This window comes from Penicillium angulare, assembly GCF_028827245.1.
Source record: "Penicillium angulare strain IBT 27051 chromosome Unknown utg000005l_segment0_segment0, whole genome shotgun sequence".
NCBI classification, from domain to species: domain Eukaryota; kingdom Fungi; phylum Ascomycota; class Eurotiomycetes; order Eurotiales; family Aspergillaceae; genus Penicillium; species Penicillium angulare.
In genome coordinates, this window is record NW_026623164.1 from 653,552 (window position 1) to 669,489 (window position 15,938).

At 44.9% G+C, this 15,938-nt stretch overlaps 6 protein-coding genes across 6 annotated transcripts; 3 read left to right on the plus strand and 3 right to left on the minus strand.

The window, feature by feature from the left end:
- Nucleotides 1-246: 246 nt before the first annotated feature.
- cbhC (putative cellobiohydrolase) lies at nt 247-2,064 on the minus strand (the record flags this gene model as incomplete). The annotated part of the gene is made up of 8 exons (XM_056923849.1): nt 247-291; nt 348-589; nt 670-927; nt 997-1,134; nt 1,194-1,447; nt 1,499-1,805; nt 1,865-1,933; nt 1,989-2,064. 8 exons carry the CDS (start codon nt 2,062-2,064, stop codon nt 247-249), a joined length of 1,389 nt encoding a protein of 462 aa, XP_056776575.1.
- A 2,796-nt stretch (nt 2,065-4,860) lies between these two features.
- N7478_007636 (protein kinase) lies at nt 4,861-5,242 on the minus strand (the record flags this gene model as incomplete). The annotated part of the gene is made up of 2 exons (XM_056923850.1): nt 4,861-5,025; nt 5,075-5,242. 2 exons carry the CDS (start codon nt 5,240-5,242, stop codon nt 4,861-4,863), a joined length of 333 nt encoding a protein of 110 aa, XP_056776576.1.
- A 318-nt stretch (nt 5,243-5,560) lies between these two features.
- Nucleotides 5,561-6,203, minus strand: N7478_007637 (uncharacterized protein; the record flags this gene model as incomplete). The annotated part of the gene is made up of 2 exons (XM_056923851.1): nt 5,561-5,774; nt 5,833-6,203. 2 exons carry the CDS (start codon nt 6,201-6,203, stop codon nt 5,561-5,563), a joined length of 585 nt encoding a protein of 194 aa, XP_056776577.1.
- Nucleotides 6,204-6,360: 157 nt separating this feature from the next.
- N7478_007638 (uncharacterized protein) lies at nt 6,361-6,630 on the plus strand (the record flags this gene model as incomplete). Its single annotated transcript, XM_056923852.1, has 1 exon — nt 6,361-6,630. One exon carries the CDS (start codon nt 6,361-6,363, stop codon nt 6,628-6,630), a length of 270 nt encoding a protein of 89 aa, XP_056776578.1.
- A 1,897-nt stretch (nt 6,631-8,527) lies between these two features.
- Nucleotides 8,528-10,213, plus strand: N7478_007639 (uncharacterized protein; the record flags this gene model as incomplete). The annotated part of the gene is made up of 1 exon (XM_056923853.1): nt 8,528-10,213. The coding sequence occupies one exon, from the start codon at nt 8,528-8,530 to the stop codon at nt 10,211-10,213; it is 1,686 nt and encodes a 561-aa protein (XP_056776579.1).
- Nucleotides 10,214-10,831: 618 nt separating this feature from the next.
- N7478_007640 (putative ABC transporter) lies at nt 10,832-15,431 on the plus strand (the record flags this gene model as incomplete). Its single annotated transcript, XM_056923854.1, has 4 exons — nt 10,832-11,186; nt 11,243-13,198; nt 13,264-15,338; nt 15,402-15,431. The coding sequence occupies 4 exons, from the start codon at nt 10,832-10,834 to the stop codon at nt 15,429-15,431; spliced, it is 4,416 nt and encodes a 1,471-aa protein (XP_056776580.1).
- Nucleotides 15,432-15,938: the final 507 nt, after the last annotated feature.

A 15,938-nucleotide genomic window follows, 5' to 3' on the forward strand; every position in this document is an offset into this window, starting at 1 on the left:
TTGTACGTAAAAGAAAGATCTACATACTGCACGATTCCTGGATATTGGCTCACAAATCAAAATCAAGTAATTCCTATTTAGGCGATCTTGTCGTAGCCAAATGCCAAGTAAGAACTCGGAAATAAGGAAAAAAGGAAAAAAGGGAAAAAAGGGAAAAAAGGGAAAAAAAATTGCTATAAAGTTCTTGAGATTTCAACTTTAATATCTACAACACCCGTTGATGTGGAGCTGTCTGTCATCCATCCATTAAAATGACGGGTTGGCATTCTCAAGTAATTGTTCAAAGTAAGCCTGCAAATAGTTAGTAAGACATGATTATACAGGGCCAAAGGTATGTAAGTACTAACTTGGAACCATGTACCAGCTTCTGGAGCAGGCTGTAAAGCATCACTATATCCGCAATGCGCATCATATCGCGTCGAGGAAGAATCTGATGTGCCATCGCACTCTCCACCGGGCTTGACCCAAACAAAGGCATCCTGAAGGGTATTTCCAGTATCAGTTGTGGGACGAACACCAAATCCAGTGCCAATAACGTTGCACCAGTCACCCCAGGCGTTTTGCTTCGTTGGCTGGACACCATTACGACCTAGTTATGGGTTAGCGAACCCATATTTCAATCATTTACACGCAAGTAGTAGCAGGTAGAGAAATGCGAGTTCTTCATACTAGTATCCATAATAAAGTGTGCAGGGAATCCTGCAGCGCTGAGTAAAGGCGAAATGGCGTTGACGTAAAGACTTTCGTCACAGTTGGAGTCCCCTGATGTGTATGATGGGCAAGTTCCAATCGTCCAGGCATTGTAGTTCGCGACGTTAGTAGCCAGACCACGTACAGCAGCAGGGGATGACGCGTTTTTATACACATTGGCGAAGAGGGTGGCAGCTGGGCCGATATTAGCAGACCAGCCTAACCAGCCGGCGTGTCCTGCGAAGATTATCTCAGTGAATGCCCATTATAAAGAAACTTAATGGGATTCATTCAAGTTTCACATACCGGCATCAATATACATTGCCACGTTTGGCAGATTGAGCTGGATCAACGCGTAATTCACGCACTCCAAGTAAGCGGCCTCTGCATTGGCGCATTTAGCTACATTCAGGTTAGTGACAAGATTGGCGAGACTATCAGGTTCTACTTTCAGTTAGCAACTTCGAGGCACTCATTTTTGCGGGGATATAAGTAGCTCTAACCGATGACCAAAATCGTCTGCACATTGGAATATTTGACAATTTGAGCCCTAATGGAGTCGATGTACGCCTTATAGTTCGCGACTCCATTATCGGCAATAGAATACTCTCCATTACTGGCAAGAGCGGCACAGTCGCGATCTGGTAGGTCATAAACAACAAAAATACCCGCAATCGGTGGGCTAGCGCCAGCCGCATTCTGGGATTGAATATCCGCAAGATAGGTTCCCATGGTCGGAACCTTAGCAGCAGTATCACTATAGAAAAGATTAGTGTGAGCATGTCTTGGAAGGAGGAATTTGACCTACAGCCAAACGAATGATGGAACTTTAGCGACTGAGCTTGCCTTTACAGCCAAAGAGCTTGTGAGGGACGGAATCGCGGACGTAAAGATCTCGGAAGAGTAGTAGGGATTCGCATAGAGCTGATAGCCACTGAATGGATTACCACTGTTTGTGACAGTAGCGGCCGTAGTAGTTGAGGTCGCCGTTGTTGTAGTCTTCAATGTTGTGCTCGTGGTTGAGCTTGTAGTCGTGCTTTTGACGCCTGTCGTCGTACTTGTGCTAGTGGTTGTCGCAGTCGTCGTGGCAGTTGCGGAGACACATTGTGCATAGTCTGTGTATGCTATCAGTGCCTCAAAACTCATGACAAGAAGAAAAAGTACAAGTACATACATGCATTCAGGGTACTACAAGTTGCTTGCGCTGTACAGACAGTTGACCCTGTCCATCCACTACCTCCACCTAAATGAGTGATTAGTAGGTCAATTGCGTGTCATTGATCAACACGAATCCTTACATTGGCCGTAGAGAGACTGATCAGCATTTGCGACATGCTGAAGCAAATAAAGAGCTAATCCGAGCATTCGATACATTGCTGTCGATATTTTTTGATTCCTTGATATTCCACGAAGTAAAGAGGCTTGAATTTAGAATAATACAGCAATTAATCGTTCAATATATACACTTGATGGTTAAATACAATCATAATATAGCCAGCCTTTGCGGTTCTCGACATCAAGGCTATAATGGCCACGGAACCATATCTCAAAATGGCGCGGAATGTGGAGAGTCTGCAGGCTAACCTCTTTAGGACAGTCTGGTCTGAAGAATGTCTATCTGTATCACTTGATCATCTCTCGACACTACGAAGCCGTACCTAAATTGAACTATGTAAACTTGAATTTGGTCTGCCAAGGCTTCGAGCTGAAATTTGTTACATGACAAAAGTCATCACAGGCAACCAAGAAACGGAAAAGGCGCACCTGATAATAGGCGGGATATGCTCCGTTGGCCATAGCGGAGTTTCCTCTTAGCAACTGTTAGCCGTGGTCAAACGTAGCAACGTGCTTTGAAAAAAGCCGTCATTTTCTATTTTAGTCACGGACAACTTGCCTATCCCCGCAGTTCTTAGTTTCAGAATTCTCTATAACCGGCGTGGGGTAGCCCTTATGCACTATGGGGAAATTAGAACCGGCAATCTTGGAGTGTAAGCAGGGACCTGCAGGTACTTAGCCGAATTCAAATTTAGGGTAACATTTCACAGAATATATGCAGGGTGGAAGGTCAACATAGCCTATTAATTCCGGGGTTGCAAGCCCCGTGTACTGGCTTGCTGATGTCGCCTTGAGAGACTACCTACAATCTGGCCTAAAATGAATAGTAATGCTTGCATGAGCATGAGTAAAGAGATCCACTAAGAGCACCAGTCAACTCCTGATTGCTTTGTCACATATCTCAATTATGGACAGTAGGAGTGCGGTGTTAAGTCTTGAGCCCGCCTGCAGATCTTCTTAATTTCGAACTGTGCTTAAAGTGACGAAAAAGTTATTAAGTGGTCGTTGAAACCTATAGTTGCATGCCCAGGTGCAGGTCAATACTGTAATGATGACATACTACTAGGCATTATTGAATTAGGTTTTATCTATGATAGCACTTGGCTATTTTCATATGCAGGTTCTTTGAAACAGGCTTGACAATTTTTTCATCATCGTAATGGAGTTCATCTATGCCGTGATGTGATAATTGCAAGTATCGCAAAATGAGAAGAAGCTGAAATTTGGAGAGTGAAGTTAAATACCACATATTACTATGCCATTGAAACTTTCCAAACCAAATCATAACCAAATTTGAAATTCTCCAAACTCAACCCGTTCCCTTGTCTATGCATTTCAGCGGTTCCTCTCCAGCCATAAGAACCTCCCCACTACCGCCACACACATGGAGTGAAAGCGTAAAGTAGATAGATACCCTGGAGTTGAATAGAAAATAGAAGTGTGTCAAGCTACTTCTGTTTCGAATTTCCATTTGACGCCGATTTGAATTGACTGAAATTCAATGCATCCTTGTTGGACTTTGGCTTACCTGCACTCGAATTTGATGTTTCTTTCTTGAGTGCGATGTGACTCGAACTCAATGCATCCTCATTGGACCTCAGATTTTCTCTATTGGACTTCAACTCTTTCTTTCGTTTCCATTCGGCTACTTTTTTCCACGCGCGAGTGTACTTTTTTTCATCCCACTTCTTATTACCATAGACACGGATTGATATCATTCTATTTCCATTTTTGTTGAGGTATACGACGGTTACCTTTTCCCTCTGGTCTGCCGTCTTGTCCTTGGAGATATGAGGCTTCGTTCCCCTTGTTAAAATCAAACATTGGCAATGAACGAACGCATCAATGAATAGACCAAATCTCGGGTGTGGATACTTACTGTAGGCCTACTTAATCAAACGACTCTATGGTGAGATTTTAGTTCATCGCAATTTGGTTGTCATATATAGGAGAAGCTCACCTTCTTCTCAATAGCGGCGTTGGCAATTTCCAAGGTTTTGGCAAACTTGCTCGCATTTGCCCTTTAGGCCTCGATTGTTATGCCCACATGAGTTATTACAAGGTGTCTAGTTGGGCGGAAGATCGTTAGTATTTGATGTGGATAGCTGCAGTGTGTAGCGTTGATCTCTATAGAAAGATTGGAGATTTTTTCTTGAAGATTGATTCAGATGACAGTGCTTTTTATAGTAAGGGAAGACGTGAAGCCCATTGAGAAGCATGGTCATATATAAGTATCATCAGTTCCTCACTTTGTCGCCCGGCATATTTAAACTACATCTCCAATTCCTCTGTGGGATTTGCAGGACACATATTTGATTCGGCCGTCTAAACTACCCAAGTGGGCTCCAGTTTATAGTTAAGGTGTACTTGCATTGTAGAAGTAATCATTCAAGGCTGACTTTCATTCAATGATGGTAGATAATATGTTCATCAAAGTCCAGCCTGATTCCTGACGTTCCTTGTTTGATGAGTTGAGATTTTCACAAAGACCTCGGTTCTATTAACATGCCACTGCCTGCCGATAGATTTAGAAGATGGTGGTCAGATTTACGAGAGGCTTTTCTTCTTGGAATTTAGATCATGCAGTTTGACCTTTTGAAAAAACCATTCCGTGTTCTGCACTAAGAACGGATCGGAAGCAAGCTCTTGGGCAGTGGGCGGTTCATCGGGCTCCCAGCGTAAAATACGCTCCATGAAACGTATGAGGTGATGTGCGTTTTCAACGGGATACGGATCTGTGTCCCACTATTGTTGCGGTATGGGCACTGAGCCTTTCCAGTTCCCTGCATTCTCGTTAGATTGGTGTCAATATTGTAATTAAAGACATTTACCTTTTTAATCAAACCAATTCTCCTGTTCCCATTTGTAGGTGGATTTTAGAAAGCTAAGAGGAGAAGGGCCCATGTGAGATATCATCTCCGCCAAGTGCTGTTCGTCAAGGTCCAAATTCTCATCAGCGTCGGCGAGAAAGGAATTTCTGCCGGTCGCAAATTTCCAGACCTGAACTCCTCAGAGCATATATAGGGATAATATGAAAACAGTCACTGACCATCATTCCAATTACCCATATGTCAACCTTATTACCCGAGCCCATATCACAGATCACCTCTGGTGGTCGAGCATAGTAGTCCATAATCTCGTCCATGACATAGTCAATATCGATTATTCTCGAATGAAAAAACTGACAAAGAGCCTGACCCCCCCGGTCAATAGACATTTTTCAAGAGCAATAAATCTGTCGATCATCCAATACTCTCCTCGCAATCGGACTCGTCAATTCGGCTTCTTCCATTTCGCAGAGACTTGAATCGTCATTCCCGGTTTGTAGTAGGTTGTTCGGTGATATGTCCAAGAGTTTGTTAGCCAGCCTTGCGCCAACTTCGATTGAATAGTACTCACTGGCATGCACTACTTCATGGTCATGTAGAAAGGCCAACGATCGCAAAACGGGCCGGAGGATGTATGAAATCAAACTGGGTGGCATCTTGTTGTCGGGAAATGACTCTTAGATTTCAGTAAAAGTCGCACCAAAAGGTCAAAAGACTAAACAGGTGTGATTTCCGCTGGGGCCAAGGATTTTGAATGACTCCTCAGCAAGGTCAAGCGAGCTCAGGTAGTTCTCATGCGGGTGAGAATGGCCAATCCGCCTCTGGATGCCTTGGAGGTGCTGGGCAACTTCAACCTCTTCAGTAAAGTCCCAACAAACGTCCTCGGTAAGAACAAAGACTTTCAAAACTTTGAAGCCATGTCTACTTGAGATGGTTACAATATTGATCGAAAACGTTTTTGCTGATCGGAAGTACTCACATGAGATCCCGACAAAGCCAAGTGGTAGAGGTCTCCGAATAACCAAGTTTAGAAACAACTTGGTATTTGGATTTGAAGATTTCACCAAGGCACACCGGATAATAGTTCATTGCCTCATATTCATCAAGCTGTTCTTCTTCAATCTCCTCATTTGGGTCAAGAGTAACGAAACCTGACGTGGGCAACTGTCGCAGAGGAAGAAGGGAATGTGGCGTGGTGACTCTTGACAGGGGACTATAGTATCTCGGGGATAGTCCAGTGCTGAAGGGTCTGAGATAGGGAGTAATTTTTGCAAGTCTCGGGGTCAATTCAGTGCTGGAGCACCTGAAATAGGAGGCAGCCTTTACAAATCTTGAAACAAGCGCTCGCATGTTGGGCAATCAACACTATCTTGAATCCTACGCCTAGGACAGAATAGTGCTCAATACTCTTCGTCTGTTTTTGGGGGCTGAGAAAAGCAAGAAAAACAGTTAAGTGAAGGGTATCGATGGACTTCCTGTGCTAGTTGTAGTTGGTTGCTTTCGCAAGATGACAAGACAAGAAGACAAGAAGACAAGAAGACAAGAAGACAAGAAGACAAGAAGACAAGAAGACAAGAAGACAAGAAGACAAGAAGACAAGAAGACAAGAAGACAAGAAGACAAGAAGACAAGAAGACAAGAAGACAAGAAGACAAGAAGACAAGAAGACAAGAAGACAAGAAGACAAGAAGAATTGTGTGTAACGTTTGAGATGGTTCAAGAGGATAACACAGGAAGAGAAGAAGGGTATTGGGAAGCGTTTGAGTTATTTTTTTAAACAGGTTGTATATTGACATCGCGTCAGTGTCGCGTCGGTGAAGTGAATGCACGGTAGCAGCCTGCTAGGCGAATGTGATTCTCCGGTCTCCATTTGGGTGTATATTGCCACCTGTGTATAAAATAATGGCCAGAAATAGAAGCGGAGTATCTCCATCCCCGGGCTCAAACATAGCAGCTCAAACAATGCAGTTTGTTCAATCCTCTGCTAGTTAAGGTTTCTAGCCAGCTTTTCATTGATAGGCTCATTCTGATTATCGTCTGCCTTGCTGTTTTCCAAATGTGTTCAGAGTTGTGATGTTCATCTACCAGGCATTGATAAGAAAGATCTTTGTGTCTATCAATCTTCAAAGGAAGTATCTGCTGAGAGACCAAAATTCTTGATTTGTAAATAAATCCCGTCGGGGTTTCCCTGGGCAAGACAGGGAGGGAATGAGTTCCAAGCCCGGAACCCTTCTAAGAAGATATCCCGTTAGCTTTTGTAGCTTTAGTATACAATGTGCCTGAAAATCCCACTGGGCTTTCTTGCTTGTATAGTTCAATCAGCTGCCTTAATTAGTGGCCTTAGTGGGCTGAAAAATGGACATATTAGGAAGAGATGGCATCAGGAGATCTCCTATACGATCTCTCCTGATGGGCCTTTGTGCCCTGGCTCCATAAAAGAACCAAGTCTTTGGCATGGAATTTCTTCCTCTTCATGCTCTCGATCCATAGAGGTTTAGCAGGTGGCTGGCTTCACGCTCACTTGGAACATCATAATTATCGAGTAATATAAAATGTAGAGCTACTAAAACAATGAGATTTTTAGAATTTCAAGGCCCAAAACCTTGGAACCCACCTCGGGCCTAAAGTGAGCATTTTCCATCTGACCAGATATAGATCGAAGTAGAAAAGGCCTCGGGACTCTTAAGGTTTAGGGGCGAGAAAAAGCTTGATCGTTAATTTGACACCAATCAACGGATGATTTGCGGGGGGAGAGGGGCCTTAAATTTCCTTTTGATATATAGTTCCTAAAATCAACATCTGGTTAATGAAATGTGTTCCTGATCGCTTTCTACACTGACAAGAAATCGCCCTGATACTAATTTCCCCCTACCCCTATTTCTGTCGGCGATGGAGTCGGCAATTCCGATAAACATCATTTCCCGAAGCTCCAATCAGGGAAAATCCAACCAGTCAAAGCGGGCCAGCTGGCCGCTGCATAACTTCTAAGGTTCCTCGTCAGCCAAACGTCTATGCAGACGACTGAAAAGCAGTCCAGAATAAAATAATACACGTGGATAAGCCAAAAGTTCGAGGAGACAACAGACCAATTACACTCAGCTATCTGGACTGCGTACTTCGCAAATGGTGGGGTGCAGTCATGGTCAATCGCCACGACAGCATCAACCCCACATATGCAAGCCCCACAGAACACACTTTTTCTTTTCTTTCTTTTCTTTCTTTTCTTCCAGGGCTGTAGACTCCGCTCGGAATAAAAGTTTCGGAGTTCGGAGTCGGAGGGAAAACATGGTGAGGCACCATATTTTCAAGTGATTTGACTTTCCACGCCCTGTGACAAGTTAGTATGAATCATAGTGAATCACACAGTCGGACACCCAATACAGTTAATCAACGCCACGAATTCTTTACCCTGTTCAACATGGCATTTGCGGAAAGTGCCGCCATTCCGCCTCTGCGCCATCTGATCCCCCACTTTTCCTATTAGTGCCTGGCGTCCATCCGGGGTTTCACCGGGACTCAAGACCATCTCTAGCCTATAAGAAACAAGATTCTTTTTTAAGATGACTCAACTCGGCTGCTAACGTAATTCCCGGTCGGGCTGTACACCCGGCCGAGCTGTACACCCCATCAAAAATCACATCTTCCTACCAATATACCAACTTTAACCAGCCACTATGCCACCAATTCGCGCCCAATCGTCTCGAAATTCTGCCGGAAAAGAGGGTAGGATCTTATTAGCCGTTAAAGATATCAAAGATGGCCGTATCAACTCTCTCCGCGCAGCAGCAAAGCTATACGATATCCCCCATACAACGCTGGCTACGCGCGTCAATGGTGTACAATCACGCGTCGATATACGTCCAAATGGCCATAAACTGACACAATTAGAAGAGGATTCACTTGTTGAATGGATAATCTCTATGGATACGCGTGGAGCAGCGCCTAGGCCAGCTACTGTACGAGAGATGGCTAATATACTACTAGCTGCGCGTGGTAGCTACCCTCCACCAACAGTTGGTAAAAATTGGCCATCAAGCTTCATAAATCGACGCGAAGAGATTCGATCACGCTTCTCTAGGCGTTACGACTATCAACGCGCATTAAACGAAGATCCTAAATCGCTACGAGAGTGGTTTGCGACCGTACAACGTGCTATTGACGATAACGGTATCCAAATGGAGGATATCTACAACTTCGATGAGACAGGGTTTGCAATGGGTCTTATTTCAACACAGAAAGTGGTTACGCGGGCTGGATACTACGGTCGGAGAGCTATATTACAACCAGGAAACCGCGAATGGGTTACTGCTATTGAAACTATTTGTGCAGATGGCTATTCGCTACCGCCATGTATAGTTTTTAAAGGCCAAGTTGCTATGGCTGGTTGGTTTGATAATCTACCAAAAGACTGGCGATTTGAGGTCTCAAATAATGGCTGGACTACCGATGAAATTGGCCTACGTTGGCTACAGAAACTATTCATCCCATGTACAAATTCGCGCGTACATGGCCGGTTTCGGCTATTGATTCTTGATGGCCATGGTAGCCATCTTACGGCTAAATTTGACCAAATCTGCGCAGAAAACAATATTATACCACTTTGTATGCCTGCGCATTCTTCGCATTTATTACAACCGCTTGATGTTGGATGTTTCGCAGTGCTTAAACGCGCATACGGTCGCTTTATAAGTGATCTTGCGCGTGTAGGCTATAACCACATTGATAAGTTTGATTTTCTGGATGACTACCAACGCGCAAGACTGGAAGTGTTCAAAAAGCCAATTATTATTCAAAATAGCTTTATAGCTGCTGGCCTAGTGCCTATTGATCCAGAAAGAGTGCTTTCGAAGCTTAATATCTCTCTACGAACACCAACACCCCCAGGAAGCCGACCAAGCAGCAGATCTAGCCAATTTACACCAAAAACGCCGAGAACTGTCATTCAACTACAAAAACAAGCTTCTATGATGAAAGATCTATTAAAACAACGGTCAAATAGCCCACCAAGCCCATCGAAGACTATGTTAGATCAAATTATCAAAGGTCACTATATATCGCTACACAACACAGCGTTACTCGCACAGGAAAACGCAAATTTACGTACAGCCAATGAGAAAAAACGCCAAAAACGCAATCGATCAAATAGGCAGATACCCTGTGATACTGGCCTAACGGTCGAAGAGGGCCTACAACTAGCTACGCAGCTAAATTTACTAGATGAAGCTACTCCGGTGGATTCGAATACACAGGGCAAAACGCCTATTCAGCCAGGTCAGCCAGCCAAAAGGGCTCCGCCTCGGTGTAGTGGATGTGGGAATATTGGCCATAAGATCAATCGATGTATAAATCGCGTTATTTAGCTAAATTAATATATGTTGGCCAATATATATCGATTTAAATTTTTCTAATGGGTTGGGGTGTACAGCTCGGCCGGGTGTACAGCCCGACCGGGAATTACGTTAGTTATCTTTTTCCAAGCCAAAGGGGTAAATTAATAATAATAATGAAAATTCCCATATCCAGTAAAATGTACACTAGGATCACCGCTACTTCCCCGCCTAGCAGGTTGCAACAGAATCTGCCACTAATGGACTTTGAATCCTGGTTCAAGTGGAGCAGGGTGGACAATCAAACGCGAGCTACGATACCTAAACGGAATTAGAGGTAAGTCCGTTGAGATTTCTAATCTTGGTTGGCACGCTAGGTGGATTTTTTTCTTTGGCCTCGGCCTGGCTTCTCCATTTGTTTTTTTTTCTTTCTTCCTTTGATAGAATTTTGGTTGATTGTCAACTTCGCTCAACCTCTCTACTTTTTCACTGCTCCTGTCTTGTAGGCTTTTATGTCCTATCAAGCAAGTGCCCTATTTTTCAGGAGCGGGACCTAAAAGTTTTTCTGTTTACTGGAGTACAAAGGAATCTAGAACATATTTGTACTATCCTCCAGTGTCAGCCATTCGGTAATTACCGAACATCGACACCATGGACAAGAAAATCATCCCAACCGAAGGGAGTGTCCACTCTGTCGACTCGCTTAGCTATGAGAAGGGTCGAGAGGAGATTCGCATCGCCAATCCTCAGGGTATCACGTCGGCAGAGACGAGCGTCAATGTCGAAAGGGCCGAGCAAGACTTTTCCGACTTAAACAGAGAGTTCTCCCACATCTCTCACCAAGCCCGTTATCTCTCAAAGCAAGAGTCAAAGCCCACGGTTACTCTTCAAGATCTTGAAAAAGCGAGAACTTCACACGACTCCGATGATACATGGGACCTAGAAACCACGCTTCGTGGCAACCGGGCCGCAGAAGAAGAGGCTGGTATCAAAGACAAACATATAGGTAAACCACACAAATCCCCGTGCTTAAAATTTAAGATTTCTAACGTGCTCGTGAAGGTGTGATCTGGGATAATCTCTCCGTGCGAGGAATCGGCGGCGTGAAGACGTTCATCAAGACATTCCCGGACGCAATTGTTGACTTTTTCAATGTCCCGCAGACAATCATGGATATCTTTGGGTGGGGAAAGGGAGGCAAAGAATATAATATTCTGGAAGGATTCCGTGGTTTGACTCGACCTGGAGAAATGGTTCTCGTTCTAGGACGACCTGGCTCAGGATGTACATCCTTTCTCAAGGTTATTTCTAACCAGCGTGCTGGCTATACCGGCATCGATGGCGAAGTCCTGTATGGACCGTTTCAATCTGAAGAGTTTGCCAAACGATTCCGTGGCGAGGCCGTTTACAACCAGGAAGATGATGTCCACCACCCAACACTGACCGTCGCCCAGACTTTGGGATTTGCCTTGGACACCAAAACTCCAGGCAAACGTCCGTTTGGGGTGGGGAAAGCAGAATTTAAGGAAAAAGTTACCAAAATGCTCCTTAAAATGTTTAATATTGAACACACAGCCAATACAGTGATTGGAAATCAGTTCATTCGTGGAGTCAGCGGTGGTGAACGTAGGCGAGTGAGTATCGCGGAGATGATGATCACAAGTGCTACTGTCTTAGCTTGGGATAATAGTACCCGTGGTCTTGATGCTTCGACTGCTTTGGACTTTGCCAAGTCACTCCGGATTTTGACCAACATCTACAAGGCAACCACCTTCGTATCTCTTTACCAAGCTTCCGAATCGATTTACAGCCAATTTGACAAAGTTCTCGTCATTGACAGTGGACGCTCCGTGTTCTTCGGTCCAGCCAACGAAGCCCGGGCTTATTTCGAGGATCTTGGCTTCCGATCAAAGCCTCGTCAGACTACCCCCGACTACTTAACTGGATGTACCGATCCTTTTGAGAGAGAATTCCAAGATGGAAGAAGTGCCGACGATGTCCCATCCACACCCGAAAATCTCGCGAACGCATTCAACAACTCCATCTATAGCCAGCAACTTGACCAAGAAATGGAAGCATATCGTGCACAAGTTCAACATCAGAAGGAAGTTTTTGATGACTTCGAACTGGCCAACCAAGAGGCGAAACGAAAGCTTACCCCCAAGACATCCGTTTACTCGATCCCTCTACACCTCCAAATCTGGGCTTTGATTCAACGGCAATTCTTGATCAAATGGCAGGATAAATTCGCTCTAACAGTCTCATGGGTTACTTCGACTGGAATTGCAATTATTCTTGGTACAGTATGGCTGAACCAACCAGACACCAGCGCTGGAGCATTCACTAGGGGTGGTCTTCTCTTTATTAGTATGCTGTTCAACGGATTCCAAGCATTTGCGGAACTCGCATCTACCATGATGGGACGTGCGATTGTCAATAAACATCGCTCCTTCACATTTTACCGACCGAGTGCTCTATTCCTGGCGCAAATTTTCGTCGATACAACATTCGCAATTTTCCGAATTCTGATCTTCAGCATTATCGTCTACTTCATGTGTGGACTAGCTCTCGATGCTGGTGCATTCTTCATCTTCGTCCTTTTCGTTCTCACAGGTTATATTTGCATGACCGTTTTCTTCAGAACTATTGGATGTGTTAGCCCGGATTTCGACTATGCGATGAAGTTTGCTGCTGTTTTGATCACTCTTTTCGTGTTGACGTCGGGCTACCTTATACAATGGGCCAACAATCAGGTCTGGCTGAGATGGATCTTCTATATCAACCCGTTTGGGCTTGGATTTTCTTCTTTAATGATTAATGAGTTTAGTCGATTGACGATGACCTGTACTTCAGACTCGCTTGTACCAAATGGTCTCGGCTATGACGATATTGCCCATCAGGCATGTACTCTTGCCGGTGGAGAGCCTGGATCTGCCATCATTCCTGGGTCAAGCTACCTTTCCACAACTTTCTCGTACTACAAGTCCGATATGTGGAGAAACTTCGGAATCATGTTAGGTAAATTTTTCTCCTCTTGTTCGACCATTATATTTCTTTTCATATGACTAACGCACTAAATGCAGCCCTAATTGTCGGTTTCCTTGCTAGCAACTTGTACTTCGGAGAAACAATGCAATTTGATGCCGGCGGCAAGACAGTGACTTTCTTCCAGAAGGAAAACAAAGAAAGGAAGGAACTGAATGAGGCATTAGCCAAGAAAAAGGCCAATCGCCAAACCAAGACAGCTGATGCTGGCTCAACCCTCGAAATCAGCTCGAAGTCCATTTTCACTTGGGAGGATGTTTCATACGAAGTACCAGTGGCAGGTGGAACCCGACAACTTTTGAACTCTATCTACGGATACGTCCAGCCAGGAAAATTGACAGCTCTCATGGGTGCATCAGGAGCCGGAAAGACAACACTCCTGGATGTCTTAGCATCAAGAAAGAACATCGGTGTGGTTAGAGGCGATATCCTTGTTGACGGGCATATCCCCGGTACAGGCTTCCAACGAGGTACATCCTATGCCGAGCAACAGGATACACACGAAGCAATGCAGACCGTGCGCGAGGCTCTCCGCTTCTCTGCCGATCTTCGCCAGCCATTTGAAACGCCACGATCCGAAAAGTACGCCTACGTCGAGGAAATCATAAGTCTGCTTGAACTAGAAAACCTCGCCGATGCAATTATTGGAACACCAGAAACCGGTCTCTCAGTGGAGGAGAGAAAACGAGTTACAATCGGAGTTGAGCTGGCCGCCAAGCCTGAACTTCTTCTCTTCTTGGATGAACCCACTTCTGGGCTGGACGGCCAATCGGCGTTCAATATTGTTCGATTCCTGAAGAAGCTGGCACTCGCTGGCCAGGCTATTCTCTGCACGATCCATCAACCCAACTCGGCTTTGTTCGAACACTTTGATCGACTTTTGCTTCTCCAGAGGGGTGGTCAATGCGTTTACTTTGGTGAAATTGGCTCTGATGCAAAGACCCTTCGAGACTATTTCTATAGAAATGGAGCGTATTGCCCAGAGGACGCAAACCCAGCAGAATGGATGCTTGACGCCATTGGTGCTGGCCAAACGCGACGAATTGGCGATCGGGATTGGGGCGATATCTGGCTCACTTCTCCCGAGTTAGTTCAAGTGAAGAAGGACATCATCCAAATAAAGGCTGAACGTGAGCAAGCAAATCATGAAACTCTCGCGCGGATTGGCGGCACTGGGATTGAAAAGGAGTATGCATCACCTATCTGGCACCAAGCCCAAGTCGTCACTCGCCGCGCCTATTTGTCTTTCTGGCGATCCAGAAATTATGGATTCACGCGTCTTTTCACTCATGTCACTCTAGGTCTACTATGTGGACTTTGCTTCATGAATTTGGACGACTCCCGCGCTTCACTCCAGTATCGAGTCTTCGTTATTTTCAACGTGACCGTGCTTCCAGCGCTGATTCTCCAGCAAGTAGAGCCACGTTACGATTTCTCACGACTCATTTTTTATCGAGAGTCCGCATCCAAAACCTACAGCCAATTCGTCTTCACTCTCTCAATGGTTCTTGCTGAGGTACCATACAGTGTGCTATGTGCTGTGTGTTTCTATCTGCCTATCTACTACATTCCAGGCTTTCAAACTGCCGCCGATCGAGCAGGATATCAGTTCTTCATGATTTTAATCACTGAATTCTTCGCCGTGGGACTAGGACAAGGAATCTCAGCCTTAACACCAAACAGCTTTATTGCCTCCCAGCTCAATCCACCTATCAGCATTCTCTTTTCTCTATTCTGTGGCGTGACTATCCCGAAGCCAAGTATGCCGAAGTTCTGGCGTTCCTGGCTCTACGAGCTCGATCCTTTCACGCGTCTCATTAGCGGTATGACTGTGACAGCGCTTCATGACCAGAGTGTGCAATGCACAAGTGCGGAATACAACTCATTTACGGCCCCAGGCAATCAGACCTGCGGCGAGTATATGTCCGCTTTCTTTGAGCGCGGCGGTGCTGGATACCTGTTGAATAATGCGACTCAGAACTGTGATTACTGTGCATATAGTGTCGGTGATCAGTTCTATGAGGCTTATGGCATGAACTTCGATAACAGATGGCGTGATCTAGGAATCTTCATTGCGTTTGTTGGTTCGAACATGATCATTCTATTTGCAGCGGTAAGTTTTCTATATTTCTACCTTAACTTAGGTTACGATCACTAACATTCGTGATCTCACTAGTCTCGATTCCTCAACTACAATCGGAGATAGATTTTGCATGCAAATTAAACGAAAGTTACATATCACGACAAGCAAAGCTACTCAACGACATGAAAGACTTCAACGTTTGAGGGGGGCTTCCTCCGCTAAAAATTTCTAAAACTGGCGATGATGATACATAAAATAATATTTAAAAAATAATGAACACAATCATATTCAATTCCCATCGTAATCCAGAGATCCACCAGTTCCTTAACTCCCCGCAAATAACAAAGGGAAGTGGACTTTTCCCCGCATTGACTCCATTGCGATCCCGTATTCCCCACGACCCCCACGTCGCTTTCCCCGTATAGGAAGGAAAGCTCATAATTATACCTCCACGATCAACATCCAGACCAAGCCTCTTCTCTGCACCGAGGTCTTTTCCACCTATGAAGGACTCTGCAAGCCCCCTTTAAAGCTGGGCACCCACTGATGTTAACCCATACCCAACGGAAAGCTCACCGACTTCTCGGGTGAAGTCCGAATTGCGATCCTACCATCTCATATTTCAAGTAG